Here is a 20145-nt window from a genome sequence, read left to right as displayed (position 1 = left end):
CCCATTTGTTTCAGCAAATGTGCTCTTGCACATGCTGTTCAGTTCCATCACCACAGGTTTGGGATGGCTGCTGTGCAGGAGTTGCAGAGATTGTTGCTCAGTTTTAACAGCTTCCTTCACACAGCTGACAAGCTTCTGAACCTGAACTTTTAGACCAAATGTGGTCAGAATTGACAGAATTTGTCAGAATTGACAAGCAGAAGAGTATCATTATGTGGCTCTCTGGCCAGGGTCACCAGAAAGGCCACTGTGGGTGTAATTTTTGCCTTGTGGGCTGTTGGTCAGTATTCCCTATGCTGTTTGGAACAAGTCAGCAAGTTGCCAGCTGTGCAACAGAGGTGTTCACTTGTACAGCTGAACACTCTACTCGTCATTGCAGCCTTCCTGCAGAGGGCATGGCCATTGTGCAGGGACACCAGAAGGACACAGTTCTGTCTGCATCATTATGAAGATAATAGCAATGCACAGGTCTGTACATTATGAGCTAAAAGACACAGGAAGTTCAGATCCCATGACCAAAGTTCAAGCTGCACTGAGGTCGTATCTTGTGAAATGCATACTTGGATTCACACCCTTCCTTAAACTCAAGTCATTAGGAAAAAAAGAGGAAATAGATGTGTAGTAAACAGTATATGTTATTTGACACCCTAACAGCCTGCAAAGACTTATACTGAGTATCACTAATTCCAAATGGTAAAGGGACAAGATAAGACAAAAGAAGAAATAGCAATTGCAAAGAGAAAAAAATTGATGCTGCAATGATTACAGTGCCAGTGTATTTTTCAGTGTCGCTGTGTCACAACACAGCACCAAGCAAATAAAGGAATATCTCCCAATCTAAAATGACCTTCAAAGGAGATTGTTTATAAAAAGAAATTTTGCAATGCAAAGAAATACAATCAGCATACGGCAGGATAGCACACCACAGCAAAGCTGACTTAACAACATGGTCAAAGAGATGCTGGCAGGTAAGATTTCTACCTCAGTCTCAGCAAGATAGAGTGGGTCCTCTAACTCAGTGTCCTCTGATGAATCTCAGCACCAGACCCCTCTGTCTCCACAAGCCTAACCATTACCCATTTCAACAAGCAAGAGCAAACATGCCCATGTCCAGTGAGACCTGCTCAAAGAATACCTATAAATCACTGCTTTTAAATGAAACTCTGGATTTTAGTTGTGTTTCCCGTTTATGTTTGTATAGTTTAAGAACTAGTGTCAAGTGAGGTGTGATGGAACAGCAGAAAAGTGAGGCAGGGGAGGCTTTTTGCTGGTATTAGGTTGGAAAACATCTTCAAGTATCTTAGCTCCCCTTGCAATCTCTTTCCCTTTTTATGAGTTCACAACTGCAATCAGATCCTGACCAAATAATACCCAATGAAAAAACTTATCATCGTGATGACTTTTGTTACACATTCTCGTTTACAACCCCTTTTTTCTTGTTTGGTTTGGGGAGGGGATTTTTTGGTTTGTTTGGGGCTTTTTAGGTTTTTTCTTTCTTTTTTGGGAGGTTTTTGTTTGTTTTTACTAATAAAGTTTTCATGCACTGCACTGTAAAAAACACTCCCACAGTAACTATCTGCCCTCCAACACTCCACCCCAATGAGCTCCCCTCTCCTCAAGTGACCTGCACAACAGGGTGCCTCTCCACCTGACAAGTGGAACTCGCTGTCCCAAACAAAAGCCCTTGAAGATCAAAACAAGCTTTTCTGCTGACATGGCAAAAGTTTAGGCTAAACAGGAAAACATACTTGAAGCTCTTTTTCCATTACCTTGCATTATTAAACCATCTAGGCAAGAGATAAACATAAAAGGAATTTCTTTAATTAGATAAATCAACTCCTCAGCATCTGTTGTTTAATGAAGTAAAGCAGATCAGCATGTTAGAATCAGATAATATTGAAGTCTCCCACAAACTCACAGCTGAAGCTTCTTTTTCATGCAAGCATTTGGGTGCCACTGGTTTTACTTACAGTAATACAACATTTCCAGTTAAATGCTCGCTGTAAAATGTAATGCCAGGTACACAATGGGCCACAACAAGTGAAATTCCTTAAAATGATTATGCATCATCTCACAAGTTAGAACAAGGCAGAACAGATGCACAGGGTGATCTTGCACAATATATTTCCCTGAAGTTCTATACCATGCATTCATTTTTAATAAAACTCAAATCAATTAAAGATTGTGTTTCTTGTAACTAAAGTCTAAAAAAAATTCTTTAACATAAGCAAAATCCACTGCCTTTTGCTTTTCAGCATCATTTCTTAATTGACTCTCTAAGATAATCTCTCAAAGGTCACAAACCTCTACAAAAAGCTAAGTTAATGAGAATATATTCTTAGCCTCTCTCTACTACAAACCAAATCCACTGAGGGACAAATTCATCTTACAGCTTAAAACCAAACACTGTAAGATCGTAACTTTCAATTATGTTTGATCTTGTATGCAGTCAGATAATGGCATTTTTATTACAGTCATAAAAAAAATGTTAAGGATGTGCCAGGAAGATGTTAACACCCATCTACTTTGACATTAAGAAAACCTAATTCAAATCAAATTTTGGAATTTTTAAAAATCAAATGCAAACATATTTTGGCAAAGCAATAAATCTTTCTAAGCAGCATTGGACAAACCAGTGCAGGCAAAAACCGGTGCAGTCCAGGTGAACAACATTGCCAAAGCATTCCCAATCCATCTGGGCTGGGATCTGCCTCTCCTGTGCAGAGATTGCCACTCGGCTGCAGCATGGACCCTGAGCTTCGGAGCTTAAAGCAGTGAGGCACCGTGGGGTTCATCTGCACATCTGTACTCTGAAGCACATCCAAAACACATCTGGGCTTTTCAGGAGCGCTGCACTAAGGCAGCTGCAGCATGCAGCACTTAGTCATTACAGAGGGTTCAAGGCAGCTAAGTAAAGTGACACTCCAAGACTGACAACTTTCTTCATCTGTCAAGGCACCTGCCAGCTGCAAGTAAAGAGTTACCACTGAGCAGTGGAAGTACAAGTCCTCTTCAGACCAGGTAAGCTGAGCTCAGAAATAAAACTTACATCCTAAGAAGACACACAAGAATCTGCTTTAGTAAAAATCAAATGCAATTATTAAAAAAAACCCCCTTCACCTGCAATGAATGAGTTTAGCTCTTTTTTGTATCAAAAACTGGAAAATACTTAGAATGATTACCACACACTTCTTTGGGAATCACAGAGTTCCTAATGTTTCATGGCTTTACTGAGCAGATCCACCTAATTTTAACGTACAGACAACTCTAACCTGCCCCCACCAAATGCACGCACTATTAAAGCAAACCTAATAAGATGCAGAAGAAAACAAGTGAAATAAGCTGCACATTTCCTACACTGTGATCCTCTGTTCTTTTTGAGCCCAAAGACATGGCCATTATTTCATGTACGCTGTCACTAGGAAGGAAAATAAAGGCTTTGTTTTCACATTATTTTAATGATGAAGTTTCAAAAGAGGATGCAGGCTCCTTCTTACCCATTCAGCGTGTATGACCCATTCCTCCTGAGTCTCATACTTGCAGATAAGAATCTTAGGAAAAAGTCCAGAATGAGGTGGTTTGTCCTCTGCAGCACCAGAATACAGGCACCTGTTTGGTGGTTGTGCTTTTTGTTCACCAGGGATCTCTTTCCTGTTTCTCTGAGTCATCAGTGGGGAACAATGCGAAACCACCACCAGAGCCACTGAGCAGGAAGCCCAGAGGAAACTGCCTGCAGCCAAACAGGAGTCTGGAGGTGTAAAATCTCCCCAATGCACCTCTCAAAAAACCTTGGAGCTCACTAAGGAAAAGCAGCAAAAACTCACAGAGAAGGAGCTGCTTATAAAGTACCTAAAGCTCTCCCTGCACACGCAAGAATAAATTTTGTAGAAAGCTGCAGTTTATCAGTGAGCTTCTCTTGTTCTGAATAGCCTGAAAGCAGCTTCAGATCTATTCCCTCCTGCCCATCAGCCCTGCTGCAACTATTACTCAAACACTACCCTCAGAGCACAAGGCAACTAAACAAGAAGCCTTAGATAACTAATACTCAGCCTTTTTTCGTTTGGTTTGGTTTTTTTTCCCTCCCCCCCAGTATCAAGACAGAAATTACACATGTGGAAAGGGACATACGATTAGTGGTTAAAAAGCTTCTTTTCCTTGTAGTAGGTTAAAACCAGGTAGATCTAAAGTCACGCTCGAATGCTGCAGGGAAAAATATCTTCTAGCAGTCCAGTGCTGGGCAAGGTGCCCTGCATAAATCACAGGATTGCACTGTCTCTGATGAGGCTGTTTTCCTCCCCTTTCTGTTCACCCCGCATTCCCTGATAGCTGTGAACCAAACACAGCTTAATGTCTGGTGAGTCTACCACACAATGCAAAAATCACTCCAGGTTGCTGTTTATCATTTACTGTCTGTGAGCAGATCAAAACCAACTTAGGTAACAAATCACACGAAAAATATTTTATCAACTGATGCTGAAATGACCATCACTTGTGGCCCAGGTGAAACTGCTTTAGGATAATAGGAAAACTGCACACTAGACAAATATAAAGATTAAATACTCACTACCTAAAAAAACCAAAAGCAGTCAATCCCATAGAGTAAAACATTATTCTTATTTGAATGGCTCAAATGTCTAAAGACAGTATGCTTGTCAAGCTGCATTTTTATTTTAATACGTTTACCAGTTATAGAAAACCAGCCAAAAAAGGGAGAATTACTTTATTCTTTGTAGGTGGTCCATTATACAGTTAGATGTAATCAAGAATACCTATAGAGGGACTCCAGATCACTAATGTTGAGAGAAAAAGAGTTACACCGAATTACAGGCTGAGGAAATCAACGTGGTCGTGCTGCTGCAATGAGACTGAGCTGTACAAACACGCTGCATCTGCAGGACAGAAATTCTCAGCATCTATCTGGCCTCACTGGGAGCACTGTGCTCAACCCATGGCACCCCAGCTGAAGGCAGATACTGAATTAGCTGGAGCCCAGAGAGCATCAAGAAGATGATCTGTCTTACAGATGTGAAAACTGAGGGAGCAAAACAACACCTCCCAAGAACGCAAAGAGAAAGAAAACAAAATGTTCTTCCTGCTCTGTCCATCACAAAGGCATTTGAATTAAGCAAGAAACACACCAGGTTAGGATTATTTTGCTTGGTTTCTGTGTGCATTTGGGTTTCAAGTACAGGAATAGATTTCAGAGTCTGCATTATTGCAGGCCTTTGAGATGATCTTGCTCCAGAGCTGGGGACAGACTTGGTGACTCTACAGATCTCTGATCCCTACCTCTCTACGATTTGTTCCCAGTTCTAGCTGGTAGAAAAAAATGAAAATCATGCTGTGTAACCGTGACACAAACTAGCTCGAGTCAAACCAGACTACAGGATGCTTTAGGATTTCCTCCTCAAAATAAGACAGAGTTGCCAGGACTCCAAATAGGTCCAATACATTATGAGCACAGTGGTGCCAGCACTGTGTTTTGATCATCATATACATTCTGGGAGAGAATGATACCTCATGTTCTTCTCAGCTTTACAAAGTTCCTACCTATGTACTGGCTGGCACCAGGGCACAGTTATTCCAGTTGCTATGGTCAGGCCCTGCTGTCAGCTACCTACCAGTGCTGAGTAAAGCACAGACACATTCTTGGAAGCTTCTCAAAGTAAACCAGGATGATTTATTTGGCTAATAATTTAGAGAATAAAAAAAATAAAGTTAATAAGTCAAAAATGCTACGTAAAGATCATTTCTAAATGCTCTGCAAACCCATCTCAAATGAAAACTTGTACTCAGTTTTCTTCTTGGAACTCGAGATTTTAGAGAAGTCACCTTAAATCCAGGCTCAGAGTAAAATCCAGGCTCTGGAATGTTTGCAGCTTTACTGGAAATAAAAGATACAGTGTAACTGAATCACATATGACATTGGGCATCTACTAATTTGCATTGGAGGTGCACCAGCAGTATGGAACATGGGAGCTGTCATGAGGTGGTATCTGATAATTATTACTTAACAGCAATTGACTGCTATTCTAAACTAGAGAATCATACCTGTGGGACAGTCTGCCTTTTTTTTTATTATTACCACAAAAGTTTTTTTAAGTGCCTTTCTGGATACAAAATTTAAGTGATTTACCCATTAATTTTCTGAGTATTTTGCTTTCACTGGCTACCTAATTTTTTAAAAATTAATTTCAGAGTTCTGCTGCTGAAAGCAGCTGCTGTTTTTTTTTTGAAACTCTGCTTCTGCAGAAAGACATCAATTCCTTTTTTTCTTTTTCACTCCCCCATGCTCTTTTAGGATTACAGCAGCACAAGGGTATGTGTTCTTTAACATCTCCATCTGAAAACTATTATAGGAAGCCAGCAACTAAATATAAACTGTCCAATCAGAGCCAGAGTCAGCCACATCGATGCTGGAATCCCAAAATGCTATCATGGACAAAAGAACTTACCACAGAAACACAGCTAAGCCTCCTTGCCAACACAACCGCTTCAGAAACAATAAATTCCTGCTTCAGAGAGGTCTGCTGGAGAAAAGTGTTTTGTTAACAGAGATTAAAAAGCCTCTTATTTTCAGTCAACATGAAGATGATAAACTCACTGAATAGGTAACTCCATGGTGAGGCAATGTGCTATAGACGTTATCTCCTACAGTATTTTAAATGAGCTGTACCTAAAGAAATCCTCTTCTCCTCTCTCCCCCTACACGTACACATTCCAGAGACCATACACAAGCTGAATCATCCTCACTGTGGTGAAGGCACATGGGAGAAGGGAAAACATCTTTATGTCTCCTTAAGATCCCTGCTGACAAATAAAGTGTTTGTACAGCCCACTTCTCTTTTATTCCCTTTACCAAGCAGAATCCATAAACTTTAGCATAGATTTTTTGTTCCCAGGCTAAACATTCATCCAATTACTGCTCTGCTTCCAAGGGGAATTTCAACAGTACCATTTGGCCTAGTTATTCTGGACATTAGCTCAAGGAGCAGTTCTTTAGATAACATAAATTAGCATGGATGATTTACCATTTTCAACCATGTCCCTGCCACTTTGAACTTTGAAAACACCATTAAAAGATCTATTTCAATTCCTATTAAATAAATTCCCATTTAATAAGGAAATGTACATGCTAAGTAAAAGGCTGAGTACAGAAGAGAATAGCCAGTCCTCCACTACTTGGACAGACTTACAGTACACTCAGAGCTTAATGATTCATCCAGGGGGAGCTTTGCATATGAATGAAACATCTTTCTACATTTAAAAAGAAATACTCACTAGCAACCTCAGTTCTCCACATCTGGTCAGGAAAGAGAGGAGACAGAGTGCCCATATGTACCCTATTTGCCAGAGCCACGGTTTTCACAAGTGTTAAAAAGTTACTCCTAGAGTATATTTATTGTTATTTTATAGGTGTATTGTTGATCCCCTTTTGAAAAATCTATTTGAATTAATATATATGACTACTGAAGAAACAATTTACTCTCTTTCTCCTGGAAAATATCCACTAACTTAATGCTTAACCTTGTTTTCTACTGTCTTGCATCATAACTTGTATTTAAGGACTGTCCAAGTTAATTCCCAAGATAATCAATGAAATACTGAACTGTTACAACAAGCAAATTTAAGGCTGCTTTTCTGGGCTGATTATACACTTACAGCACTGCACCAAACAGTGGGTCAGCCAGGTTCACTTCTACCTAACTACTTACATAATTCAGACTTAATTTAAACACTGATATTAGAGGAACAAAGATCTTACACATCACTATCAATTGTTGCTTGATAGGGAATGAAAAAGTAAAAGAGGAGAACAGGAAAACTGACTCTAAGACATAGCTAGATGCAAATGTTATCCTCAAATTCTTCTGATTCATTTGTTGTGTGAAGATAGTGCTGCCTCAGCTTCAGGGCTGAAGAGATTTCTTTGCCAAACTTGTAAAGAAATCCCATTGCACTGGAGATTTTGCCTTGATATTGAAAAGAAAGAAAAAAGCCCTGTGTGGGGATGGGACACTCCAATAGTATATATACAAATGAAAGCCATAATACATTTCCTATAGCCAAGGAGAAAGCCATAACAGGGGAGAAGTCTTTAATCTGCTTTTTAGGGGAAGATTTTTGTTTTGGTTTGGTTTTTCTAATGAATACAACAAGCAGTCCTGATTTAAAGCAAAAATGCCAGCAGCACTGAAAGGGTTATTTCAAGCTGTTTATAATAAGCAAACCAGGACAGTGTTGGAGAAAGTTACAGAACTGTAATAACAGAACAGCAATCCGCCTGGAAACGGAAAAGGGTGGGTGAGCATTTCTACCGGACCAGGGCAAAAGCCAGGGTTTTATAAATTTAGAAAAAAAATACACACCCACACAAAACGTCTCAAGTAAGACGATAGAGGAGGAGGGGAAAAAAAGAAAGGGGGGGGAAAAAAAACCACACACACCATTTTACAAGGCCTTTATATAAATTTTGCCTAATCATTCTTAATGGACATCTGCCCATGGCTTAATACAGGAAGGACCAAGCTTTCAGTGTGTGCCAAACTGTCTGAAACACAAACCTCTGGCACGCTGCCTGCTTTGATCCCCCACTTGGGGCAGTTTCCTGGAGATAGGCTTGGAGCAAATGAACACAGACACATCACCCTTTGGGAGGGCCAGCCAAAAGAGTTAATGTAATGTAAAGTTCGGTATTGGACTTCACGGTACTCAAGAGCATTCTTTTCAGTTTACTTTAAATGATTTTTAGGTTTTAAACACAGAAGCAGCTGGGCAGAATTCAGTAATTAGTTTTGGTGTTAGAGAGAGGTCCTTACACAGGGTTAACACAACTACTGTGGCAAAAGAAATGCTTCAGTGGGAGGTGAAGGCTGCCCTGATTCACACAGATGGGCACGGGGACAACAGGTATTTATGTAACTCTGGCAAAGGGCTGGAGAGCATGAAGACCCCCTTTCAGATCAGTCCCCAGAACTCTGCCCATCTCAAAGGAAGGCTCATGAAGGAAATAAAAAATAGTAAGGGAAGATTGATGTTCTTGGCAAGAGCAGCGAGCAGGTAATTTAGAGCAGGCACTGCCCCTTCAGCCCAAGAACAGGAAAGAACTGTATGAGTTACCAACATGCTCCACCCAACAAGTCCCAGCCGGTATAAAAGTCTCTGCTGCAAAATTTAGCTAATGATACAATCCAGGAGAAGTCTGGAAGTACCACAGAGGGAGAACAGGAGAGATATTTCTGAGAAAGAGCCTTTAGCTAAAATTAAACACGATCAGGCACATACAAATCCCTGAAGCATAAAAACAAGCAGAAAGAAAACCTCACTGTTTTTCGACGGTACAACTGGCTTCTTTCCTTTTATTCTTTTTTAATTTAGTCAAGTGTTCTTATACTAAGGTGCTAAAAGTTACAAACAATTTTTCAACGTAAAATAAAGTTTAAAGCCAGATTGGTTTTGTTAATAATGAAACAGTACCCAGATTCCAATACAAAAACCTCATATCCAACAAGTAAAACTTCTTTTATAGAGAACCCTTAAGAAAATAAAGGAAGGAAAGTTCTTCAAACACTAAAAAATGGCTGTAATTTTGGTCAAATACAGAACAAATCATTAAAAAACAAGAGGTATCAGGAAATACAACTGGATAACACACAAGTTTTATAAAAGAGATCACATGCCATATATAGGTGAGTACAACAGCTATACAGTATGTGCTCAGTCACTATAACATTTTAAATTTGAAACAAATAAAAAGTGCCAGGCCCTCACTCTGATTCTCCTTTTAAAGTTGATAATGAACTTGGTCTTGCACATTCTCCCCAGCATCCTCAAAGATTCATTCATGTCTTCCATTACCTCCCTGGCTTCTGCATGGACACACTGAAGGGACTCTGAGATGCCCCTCTCACAGGAGGGTAAAGGAAATTTAATTCAATCCCAAATTCAGACTGCTGATAGAGATGCTTACTGGCAAGTATTATAAATTAAATTATTTATTCAAGGAATTTAACATTTACAGCTGTAAATGAGGACAAATCTGGCAGCCAGTAAGTTGTACTTTTGCACTTCCTAATTCAGAAGGGTCTGTGCAAAAGTAATCTAAAATGCTTTCTTGGTAAGGGACACACTGAAGAACTCTGTACTTCAGTATCCAGAACAAATCTCAACAAAGGAACACTTCTGCACCCATGGAATTCAGTTAGCTTTGACCTAAGGAATTGTGTGGCAACTGGGGGTGGGACACCAAGTGTAAAACCAACACATTCATTACAGGAAAACAACTCCAATCAGAAGCTTTAAGCTCATCTATCAGTTGCTGACTGATATGAAAAGAGGACTAAGTGGAAACTTGAGTATATCAGGAATAAATTCTGATCATAAAGAAGATCATCGTGCATTTATAGAGTTACTTATCAGACATCCTTTATGCTTTACCTTCAGAGAGAAGCAAACTGACTGTCTCAAAAGAAATAAACAAAATATTATTTTTGCAGATTATTCTGTACTTCACATTTTTGGACCTAATGAAACAGCTGCTCTGAAGCACTAAGTGAAAAATACTTTGTGTGTCAGTGGCAAAGGGAGCAACGTAAATCATTTGAACACTGGCTTTTTAAGGTGATCCTAACAAAGCCCTTGCCAAATTTGACTTTGGCTGCTGTTATTCATATTTTTGCTAGATCCTAAATGCTCAACAAAAAGTCTTTGCAGACAAATCCCAGGCATAAGCCCAGTCATCCATTCTTCAAAGAAAGGCAAGAATACTTCACCCCAGTCAGAAACTGGATCTCATATTTGAGAGCATCAGAACATTAACTAACATTTACATAGCACTTTTGGAAATTTTAACAGCACTCTGGAAAAAAGCCCTCAATCCCTGCAACCTGTGTCAGTGATTGTTAGAGTCATTACAGTGGAAAAACCCAGGAGGAAATGGCTATAAAGTGAAGCAGATAAAAGGAAACTACTTGGAAACAGAATGAGAAAGTCAGTGCTGTTTCTGTCTTTCCCCATTACTGAGGGTAAGACAGCACAGGGCGCCATGCACACGCTGCCTTTCCATTGTGTTTGCTCAGGCACAGCACTGAATATGAAGTAAAACCCTACTGGACTTTCAAGATCAGAGAGCTGCTAGCTATAAAATACTCCCTGATACTTAAATAATTGAAGGCCAGGAAAGAAAAATTTGCTACATCTACCAGCTGGCATCTTCCGCTTTGGTATCTCTCTTCCCGAAGTGTAAAGCAGCAATAACAACGCTTTGGGAAACACTTGGCCAGTCAAAATACAGTCTAGGATTTAGTGGGATGAAGTGACTAATGCAAAGGCAAACATCAAATGAAAGAATGAAGTAATTCATAAATCTTCAGCTCTCAATTCAAACCTCAGTGCCTAGGCCTCTTGCCTTTCAAAACACCTCTTACATGAGAGAAGCTGCATTTGAGTTCCCAGTGACGCCCTTCATTCTCTCATCTGTGGGCACACACAGACCTCTAAACATTTTTCCTGAACGTGGAACTCAGCTGTCAAGGCAATACAGCAGACAAAGCCTCAAAGAGTCTTACTTTTTATGCTATCATTCTTAAGTGAAAAAAAACCAAAACAAAACAATAAAAAATTGTACACTCACCACTACATTTCATCCAAACTTTTCACAACTGCTGCCTGGATACACTTCTGCTTTCACAGACTTCCTGTGACAAGTAGTCCCTCGAGCTTACAATGGGAAAACCTACAAGGCAAGGCAATCCCTAACTCCTCGTTTACATAATGTATCCCATCCCCGTGTGCAGTCTTATATCATAAAACCATTTAGCCTAGAAAGCTGGTCTTCAGAGACATGGCAATATACTTCTTCAGTAGCAACAGATGATCTGGGAGAACAAAGCAAACAGTCCTATCTTGGGAATGAAACATCTTCCTTCTGGCAAAAGATGGAATAATTTAACATTAAAAGCAGAAATTCCAAGCTGCCGGTGGAATTCCTACCCTCTTACTGTGCCATTACTTAGATGAAGGACAGCTTAAGGGGAGCAAATAATTTTGAAGACCAGGTTAGATGAGAACCGGTTTTGGCTGAAAACCAAGGAGTTTAAATTTTAAAAACTAACTGCCAAATCAATGAAGCCAAAAAACTTCGTATGACAGGTTAGAGTTGCCTGAAACCACCATGCTTTTCAGTTTTTAACAACCTTTTGTATGAAAGGTTCCTGGAAGATTTTAACCATCTTCAGTTTAGGCCTACATACAAATATAATGATCAAATACTTTTCTTTTCTTCAAGCACGACTAAGGATACACATCTCATAGCCCACTCTTTCCCCACAAAAAAATCTCTTCCACCTACATATCTTAATTAAGATTGTACTTCTGTTACATTTCCTTTCTTTATAGATTCCATTTTTACTTCTTCCAAGATTTAAAAGGAACACTAGGAGTAATCTGTTTTAACATTTCTAGTTGTATCTACCCATCTCTTTCCATCAGAACACAGCTTCATTTACTGTAGTGGGTGAAACAGTCATGACAGTCACAGGAGCTGTGACCTTATTTTCAAGAGGAGGCTGGGTACCTGCTTGAGCCATTTCTTCTATACACATCAAATAGAATTCTTATTACAGAATTTCAATTTACACACCAGGGATTTTAGATAAATCTTGAGTGATTAAAGCTTGCTGTTTGGGGTCACAATCACAACGTGTCTAGTTTGCATTCAGGATCCAGGAGAATTAATGTCAAAGACAACCATTAAACCCACTCGAATTTTTTATTCCCATCAGATGGCCAAAAGAGAGCAGATTGAGAAGGGTGATTCGCCTTATGTTCTATTCTGTAATATCTACTATTTATCTAATGTCTTATTGTTGCTGTTGTCACTTTCTTATTTTGCTTGGATTTTTAATGCAAGTTCATGTAATTTTGCTTAAAGTCACTAAGCTACAGTAATCAAAGCAGCCTTGCCTGCATTGCTGTGAACAGGACGCAAGTGACAACCACGCTAATTAGCATGCAATTTTCAAAGGTCAATTACCACATCATTAGCCAGGCCATTTACATCTCTGCAATGTGGAGCATTCTCCAGCTTTAGACAGCGGAATGGGACAAAAACGGATTAAATTGTTTAGGGTCAAATAGTACAGCGAGTTGATGAGGAAGAGTTTAAACTCCAGTAGCGTGAGTAGCTCATAATGGGCCATTTTCACACCGAGCCCTCGTCCTGCTGACACCATCTTCTGTCAGATGCTTAGAGACAGAGCCTATCTACCAGGAAATGTTGACATCCACTTACACTGAGTAAATCTCGTTTCTTGACTTAAACAAAACAAAAAACAAAGGATCAATTAGCAAAAAAATGCCTGGCTGAATGTCCATAGTCAAATAATTTAATAAAAGCAAAAACAAAGGATAAACAGCATCTATAACCATCATGTCTAGAAGCAAAATTTAAAAAACAAACACAAAAAAACCCATCCCAAGACACAGTGCAGGTTGTCCTAAAGTTGCTTCTAGATCAATAAGCAGAACTTTAGAAAGTATATAGTCAGAGCAGTGTTTTAAGGGATATGACTGGGGGGGGTTTTTTGTACCCTGGATTTTAGATATGTACTGCATGGCCCACACCCAAAAATATGTGCATTAACGTGATTTTAGGCATGCAGTGTCAACCAAGCCAAGTTTCAAAATCCAGCAGCAAATCTGCTGCACACACAGATTGTAGTTTCAGTGCAGGACACACAGGCATCTTTGCAATGGCATTTGCTCTGCTAGCCCAGACAAGCAAGCCAGGCAAAGACTGCTGGGTTCAGCTGCAGGTGAGGAGAAAGAAACCTCTAATCACTGGAATTCTTTCTGCCTCCAGCAGAGCTGGCATTTCTTCCCCTACCTATCCAGCTTTCTTCTTATCTATAATTTGCAGTTATACTCATTCCATTATTGTATTTAACCCTTATGTTAAACTCTCTTTCACATCAAACACCAGCACAGGGTCCTTCAGTTTTTCACATGCCCATGTGAAAGGGCCTATAAAGAAATGATACAAAGCAAACAATGTTGGATGGCTTCTCCAGCTTTGACCTGCCTTTCTCTACAAACTGCAACCCTCATCTCTTTTCTCCAGTTACTCCAAATACTAACAAAAATCGTCCTTGTGCTTTAACTCCACACATCATCATTACAAGCCAACTTGCACACAACTCCTCTTTCTTATTTAAAAATCCGGGATAGATCATAATTCACAAAAACATTCCTACTTTTTCCTTCTGACAGCTAATTCAATGAAAAATTATAGTCCATTGATATATATCGCCAGACACTCCACATGCTAGAACAATAATGGATTATCTGCTTGTTTTAGAAACAAAAAAACCCTCACTACATTGATTAAAAAATAAGATAAAGCTCTGCTTGGAACAGTGAAAGTAAGAAAAGGATATTATACTTCTGCTGTTAGCCTTTAAAAATGCACCCATTTGAAGTTTAAGTGAAAAAAAGCTTTATTCTTCCTAAGTGATAAAAACCCCAAGGCTCTTCACTTTTCTATGAAGCATTACCAGTTTTGGTCCTATACCAGACATAGCAGTTCTTATAAAGCTTTGTTGCAGGGTGTCAGCATTTTATTTCATTTTGGTTTTTTTATTAACAGAATTTTGTTTTCCTCATACACTGCAGTTCTCTAAGAATATATACATCAAATAACTAGGATCATCACGAGAGTGCCTTATCTCTGCCTCTGAAGATGCAAGTGCCAAATAAATTATTATGGAGGTACCTGTGGAACACTAAATCCAGATTCTTTATCTCATCCCTTTATTCTTTCTGCCTCTTCCAGCTCCCCCATCTCCCAAAGAGCAGTTGATATTTTGGACTCGTGACCTGGCTTAGGAAACAGCACTGCAACACTTGATTATTTGCTAACACAGGTCACCATTTCTATTGACTGACCAAAATAATTTCAAGTCCACATACTCCAAGGTTTTCCCACTTACACACATTAGAATCAGGCTTACTGTCAAGGCCATCTTTTCATTCCTTTTCACTCCCAGTTCACATATTTTGGTGCAATCACAGAAACTCCAGTTAGTTCCCTTCTGTGGGACCAGCAACTGTGCTGTTGCAGAGATTCCATGACAACACAGAGACAATTCATACTACAGGGTCAGGCAGAAAGTAATAATGTGCTATACAGAAAACACGTGGATTATGTGCTTGCATTAATATTTTTATATAATATTCCCCCTTTTACATGCAGGAATTTTCTTAGAATTCCATCACTGTGCACGTAACAATTACATGTTAATCCTTATGCTGTGTTTTATTCTTCTCTACAGAGAATTTAAAAGGTCTTTATTTTTCTTTGTGAAACAAAGGTGTAAAAAAACTGCTGTGAATTCAACCAGTTTCTTGAGAAGATAGGATTTTTTTTGTTGATTTGTTTTTTGCCTGACTCAGAATTACACTAAACCACTTGTATGCCATTTCTTCATATCTAAAGAAACATCTGCCCTATCCAGGTTGTTGTACTGCACTATTCTACAATTACACATATATCACATTCCAAGAAGGGTTATAACACTTCTAAACTTGCTCCAGAAGTGTCCAGCAGCAACCTAAAAAAAAAAAAAAAAAAAAAATCACAGGATTTACAAAACGAGATAGGCATAATAAAAAATAGTTTCTTACAGCAAAGAATCAGCAATTACTACTGTAAGCATGGACAATCTACTGAAATTCCTTTTCTGGCAAGCTGCTGCTCTAAGGAAGGACTAATGACATTTGAGAAAAAGTTTGCAAATGAAAAGAACATGCCACACAGCTCTTAAACTCAAAGAATCCCATTTACCCTTATTCAATACTAAGACATTAAAGAATTCAGGATTTTTTTTCCTCCGAGCAGTCATATGAAAAGTAATGAGTTGGCATAGAGATCATGCAATCCACTTTTTTTTTTTTTAATCAAGAACAAGATGCATTTAAACCAATAAATTGGTATTTCAGTTTGTAACACTATGCAGCTCTACTGTGTGCTATGGAGTGGGAAATGCATCCTGCAGCTGGAGAACAACATAACCTAAGCACAGAAAGTCTGCACTCCCCCTAATTACAGATTCAAATGGTGCCTGTGTTGGAGTCTCTGGAATAATTACAGTCCTTACTGGTATACTCTAAGGGATGATATATCGAGTAATTTAGAGGGAAACAAAAATAGGATAAACCTTCTAGCAGTAAGGATACTGCCCTGGAAGGATCTACTTTTTCCATTACAAGTTTATAATATTCATCTGGTTTTCAAATGCGCAGCTATTAATCAACTTTTAAATTAGAATTTGTAGAATAAGATTTGTCTAACAGGCTTTTATTTGCTGAACAAGTACTGTGAGGAACCTGAAAATTACTGCTACTGCATTGACGTGATCCTCATTCCAAAGCTGCATCTTCTGCTCTTAGGTCTCTGTAATTACCCCATTAATTTTCAATCAAATCATAAACTACCTGCAGTGATCTCACCAAGAAGGCTGCCAGCACATGTAGCTGATTAAACAGTTGCTCTGGAAACTTCTTCTCTTACCCAGAAAAGACTTTCAGTTCCAGCTCAGTTCCAGCAGGCCAGTGAGTGCTGACACTTGATGCACACTTCACTGCCAAAGTCAGTAATCAGAAATGTACCACCGCCTTCACATGGGATATACAGTAAATATTTGAGGATACGCTCAGTTTTCAGTTTCATTTTTCAGAAGTATTAAGTGAAGGAAAATTGCTCAGTTAAGCACAGAGTGTAACTTTCTCTAGCATCAGTGCCTTGGGCCTCTTAAGAGCATCCTCTAGAGGATAATGGCCCTGAAATCTCATGAAGAGATGTTTACTGTGTGCATTGGAAAGCTCAGTAATAGCAAGGAGCTGCTTCCATGACCACATTCTTTGAAACATCTTGAGAAATGAAAACTTACGTCATTTCCACTTAATACGCAGAGGCCAGCACACAAAGCAAAAAACATTCACAGTTATCTGGCTGGCTACCCTTAAAAACTGCAAAGCAGGTGATGCAAAGAATTCTCACTCTAAGGTTTCTCTGGAGGTTTAAGTGGCTCTTATAGGAAGAAAAGACGGGTGATATGATTAGCTGACATTTCCATTCTGAGAAGAATACAAAGGCTGTGCCACCCTCATAAATCAGGAAGGAGTAACATTATTCCCCAGTATTATAATACTTATTAAAGCACACTAAAGGAATAAAATATCACAGCTCACTACATGAGAAAAATAATTTGGGGGAACACTGTTCACTCGTAACATCATCTAACCTGACTGCAACAGACCCCACCAAAAACCAGGCTGGAACAACACAGAGCTTCATGACAACATCAAGATCAAATTTCAGAGTGGCTGGCACCACTTTGAAATTGGACAGGTTTATAGAAAGATAAAATAAAAAAACAGATATGCCAAGGGCTACAAATTTAAGTGGAGTGACCCTTAGCACAACGAAAGAGATCCAAATCACTCGGATGAAGCCCTACAACAAACAAGGAAGATGCCCTCAAGTATATACAGCAGTAAATGGAGGGATATTCAGGGCTTGAAGGAGAGGCTGTGCTCCTTATCTGCCCCTCACCAGCACCGTGACCCCCGGAGCAGCTCCCCTCCTCCAGCCCTCCCAGTCTCAGACACTTCCTGTCTCCAGCAGCATTTATTTTCAGCCCTCGGGATTCCTTTCTATACGTTCCAGGAACCCTGTAGCCATCCTCTGTCCAGATGGCAGGCTGCAGATGAAGGGAGCAGGGTCCTGGGGAGTCTTTTCTTGGCCTGCTTCTCGGCAGCCCGCTGGAACTCCAGGCAGGCCGAGTCTTGCACAGACAAGGCTCTGTTGCGCTGCTAAAGCCCTTCAATCCCTCCGCACAGCTCTCCTCAATGCCCTCTTTGTCTCCGGACAAATTTGTCTTAAACCTTTTAACGGCCTCTGCTTTCCAGGGGCATACTTTACACAATCTACTCCCTACAAAGCTGCAGAAAGCCAATAAAAGGGCAAAGGAAAGGGGTCTGAACAGACAACCAGAGCTTTACTACAAAGCAGATGCTACTTTGACAGGCAGATGCAGAAGAAAAAGGTAGATGATAGGTCTGAGTCCTGTTGATCTCTGTCATCTGCAGGAGATTTTCTGAAATGTGATAGAAACACAAGTTTATTACTCACTTTCATTAAGGATCATCACCCTACAATGAACTATTTTCAAATTCTGACTTTCCCAGATCACTAGTCCTTATCTCTGAGACAACAGAACCAGACTATTCTGTAATCACAAAGACCAACAGAGTGTCTCTCTCCAACATTATACATTCATGTACAAGCTTCAGAGAATGATTGACATCTCTTGAGAAACTAAAAATGTTACCAAAATTAGTTTTTTTTAAATTTTTTAATCTTTTTTTCTTTCCAACTGAAGCTTAACTGAACAACAGTTTCATAATTTTTAGTAAGATCTATTAATGACTGCTTTGACTCTATTCATACCAAAGACTATGACATTACTTGATTTGTTATATGTATAATGAAACACTATTTCCAAGAGCCAAGAGGGTATAAATCTGAAAAAAAGCTGGATGCTTCAGAGTAGAATACATTTAGGCATAAACTATTCTAAAATCAAATGCAGTAAGCAAAGCCAATTCCTCATTTAAAGACTGGAGCTGTCAGGAAGGCTCTAATGTAGCTCTTGGCTAGAAAGATTACTTTAGGAAATGAACTGCAAGAGAAAGAACAAACTGTAGAACTTCAGTAAAACCCAACAGGGGTAGGAAAGGAGAAGTTACAGGCAAACTGCCACAGCACAAAAAAAATCCCAGTTTCACATAGGACCTTAAAAATCCAGCACCTAAAAGGAAAAGAACAGAACAGTGAAGTGGTGGCAGAACATGTCTTTGAAGGTCAGTACAAAAATGTGTCTTCCTTGGGGGGAAAAGCAGCACAGTCTAGAGGCACTGCAGTGCCACTATCACACTGGCAATGGCATTTTTCAGTCCAATTCTTGTTTAATGTTACCACTGATTTTGGAAGCTAGTTGACTATGTCTCTCTCTCATTTGCATGTCATAATACTGCCTATGAGATGATTCTTTAGTCTCATTTTGAGCAGAAAATAAAAAACCCATACAAAAAACTATCTTGAAGAAAAGTCACCACTCCTTTATAGGACACTTTGAAAACAAAATCCTATAAATAAGCTGTATGAGTTACTTACCCCAGCTAGATTTTTATGGCAATTCTATGTTTTTATTTTTTCTTAGCACTTCCACATTATTAGAAAATAATCTTAGTCAGAGACATGCATACAAAATTTATAAGTAATCTCAAAATAGTTCAAATCCTTTTCAGATAACTCCTTTTATTTAAGGGGTGTGATCTGTGTGCTTGTTAGGATAGTATACTAACTGCATGATAATATCCACAGCTCCTCCCACAAACATTAAGGATTGTCTCATTGAGATTTATCTTCTCTTATGAAATATCCACTGTGTGATTTACAGCCATTTACTGTGTAATAGGTGTAGCTGATGAACTGGTTTTAAGTTCCTGTTTTATCTCTTCCCTTCTTAAGTTCCTCAACAGATTAAAAAAGGTGCAGCTTCCTCAGGAATTATTTGATTCAATATATACATCCACAATCAAAGGTTGGATACCACCTAATTACACATCACCTAATTACATCCACTTAAAATTTGACCTAGAAATTATGATATTTAAAACTGAAATCAGTTACCAACCACCCACAAACCTTACCTGAGTGACATAAAACACGGGTGGAATGGGCCTGATACTAAAATCATAGAAATTAAGTCCATCAGCTGTAGAGTCAATGCAACATAAGAGAACACAGCAAACCACTCCCATCATGATCCAATGCTCCCATCCCCTTGCCACTGAGAAGATGGATTCTCTTTAAGTCAGTGGTTTATTAACCAGAAAGTTGGACTTGTGAGGGTGATTCACAGAGTGGAACAAAACCCAGCAAGTGCAGTGTCACATTTGGCCTCTGATCTGAAGCCATGTCATCTGATGACACCTTTGGCATGAGCTTTCAACCTTTCTCTAGTTGACTCTCCAGCCAGCATGTGTCTAGAAAACGTTACAGGAGAGTAAAAGTATGGAATG

General features: G+C 39.3%; 1 protein-coding gene across 3 annotated transcripts in view; it reads right to left on the bottom strand.

The window, feature by feature from the left end:
- MOB2 (MOB kinase activator 2) overlaps nt 1-20145 on the bottom strand; it is a 106943-nt gene that overhangs the window by 49841 nt on the left and 36957 nt on the right. The window contains exon 1 of one of the 3 annotated variants that reach the window (XM_014891521.2): nt 3498-3583. The exons of the other annotated variants lie outside the window; for them this stretch is intronic. Within the exon in view, the coding sequence (XP_014747007.1) occupies nt 3498-3535 (38 nt within the window). The 5' untranslated portion in view covers nt 3536-3583. Of the gene's footprint in view, nt 1-3497; nt 3584-20145 lie in introns of those variants that run through there. 3 annotated transcript variants of the gene reach the window in all.

The sequence above is a fragment of the Sturnus vulgaris genome, chromosome 6 (assembly GCF_052056855.1).
Source record: "Sturnus vulgaris isolate bStuVul1 chromosome 6, bStuVul1.hap1, whole genome shotgun sequence".
Lineage (NCBI taxonomy): Eukaryota > Metazoa > Chordata > Aves > Passeriformes > Sturnidae > Sturnus > Sturnus vulgaris.
The sequence above is the reverse complement of the archived record's forward strand: the minus strand, read 5'-3'. Positions and strand labels throughout refer to the sequence as shown.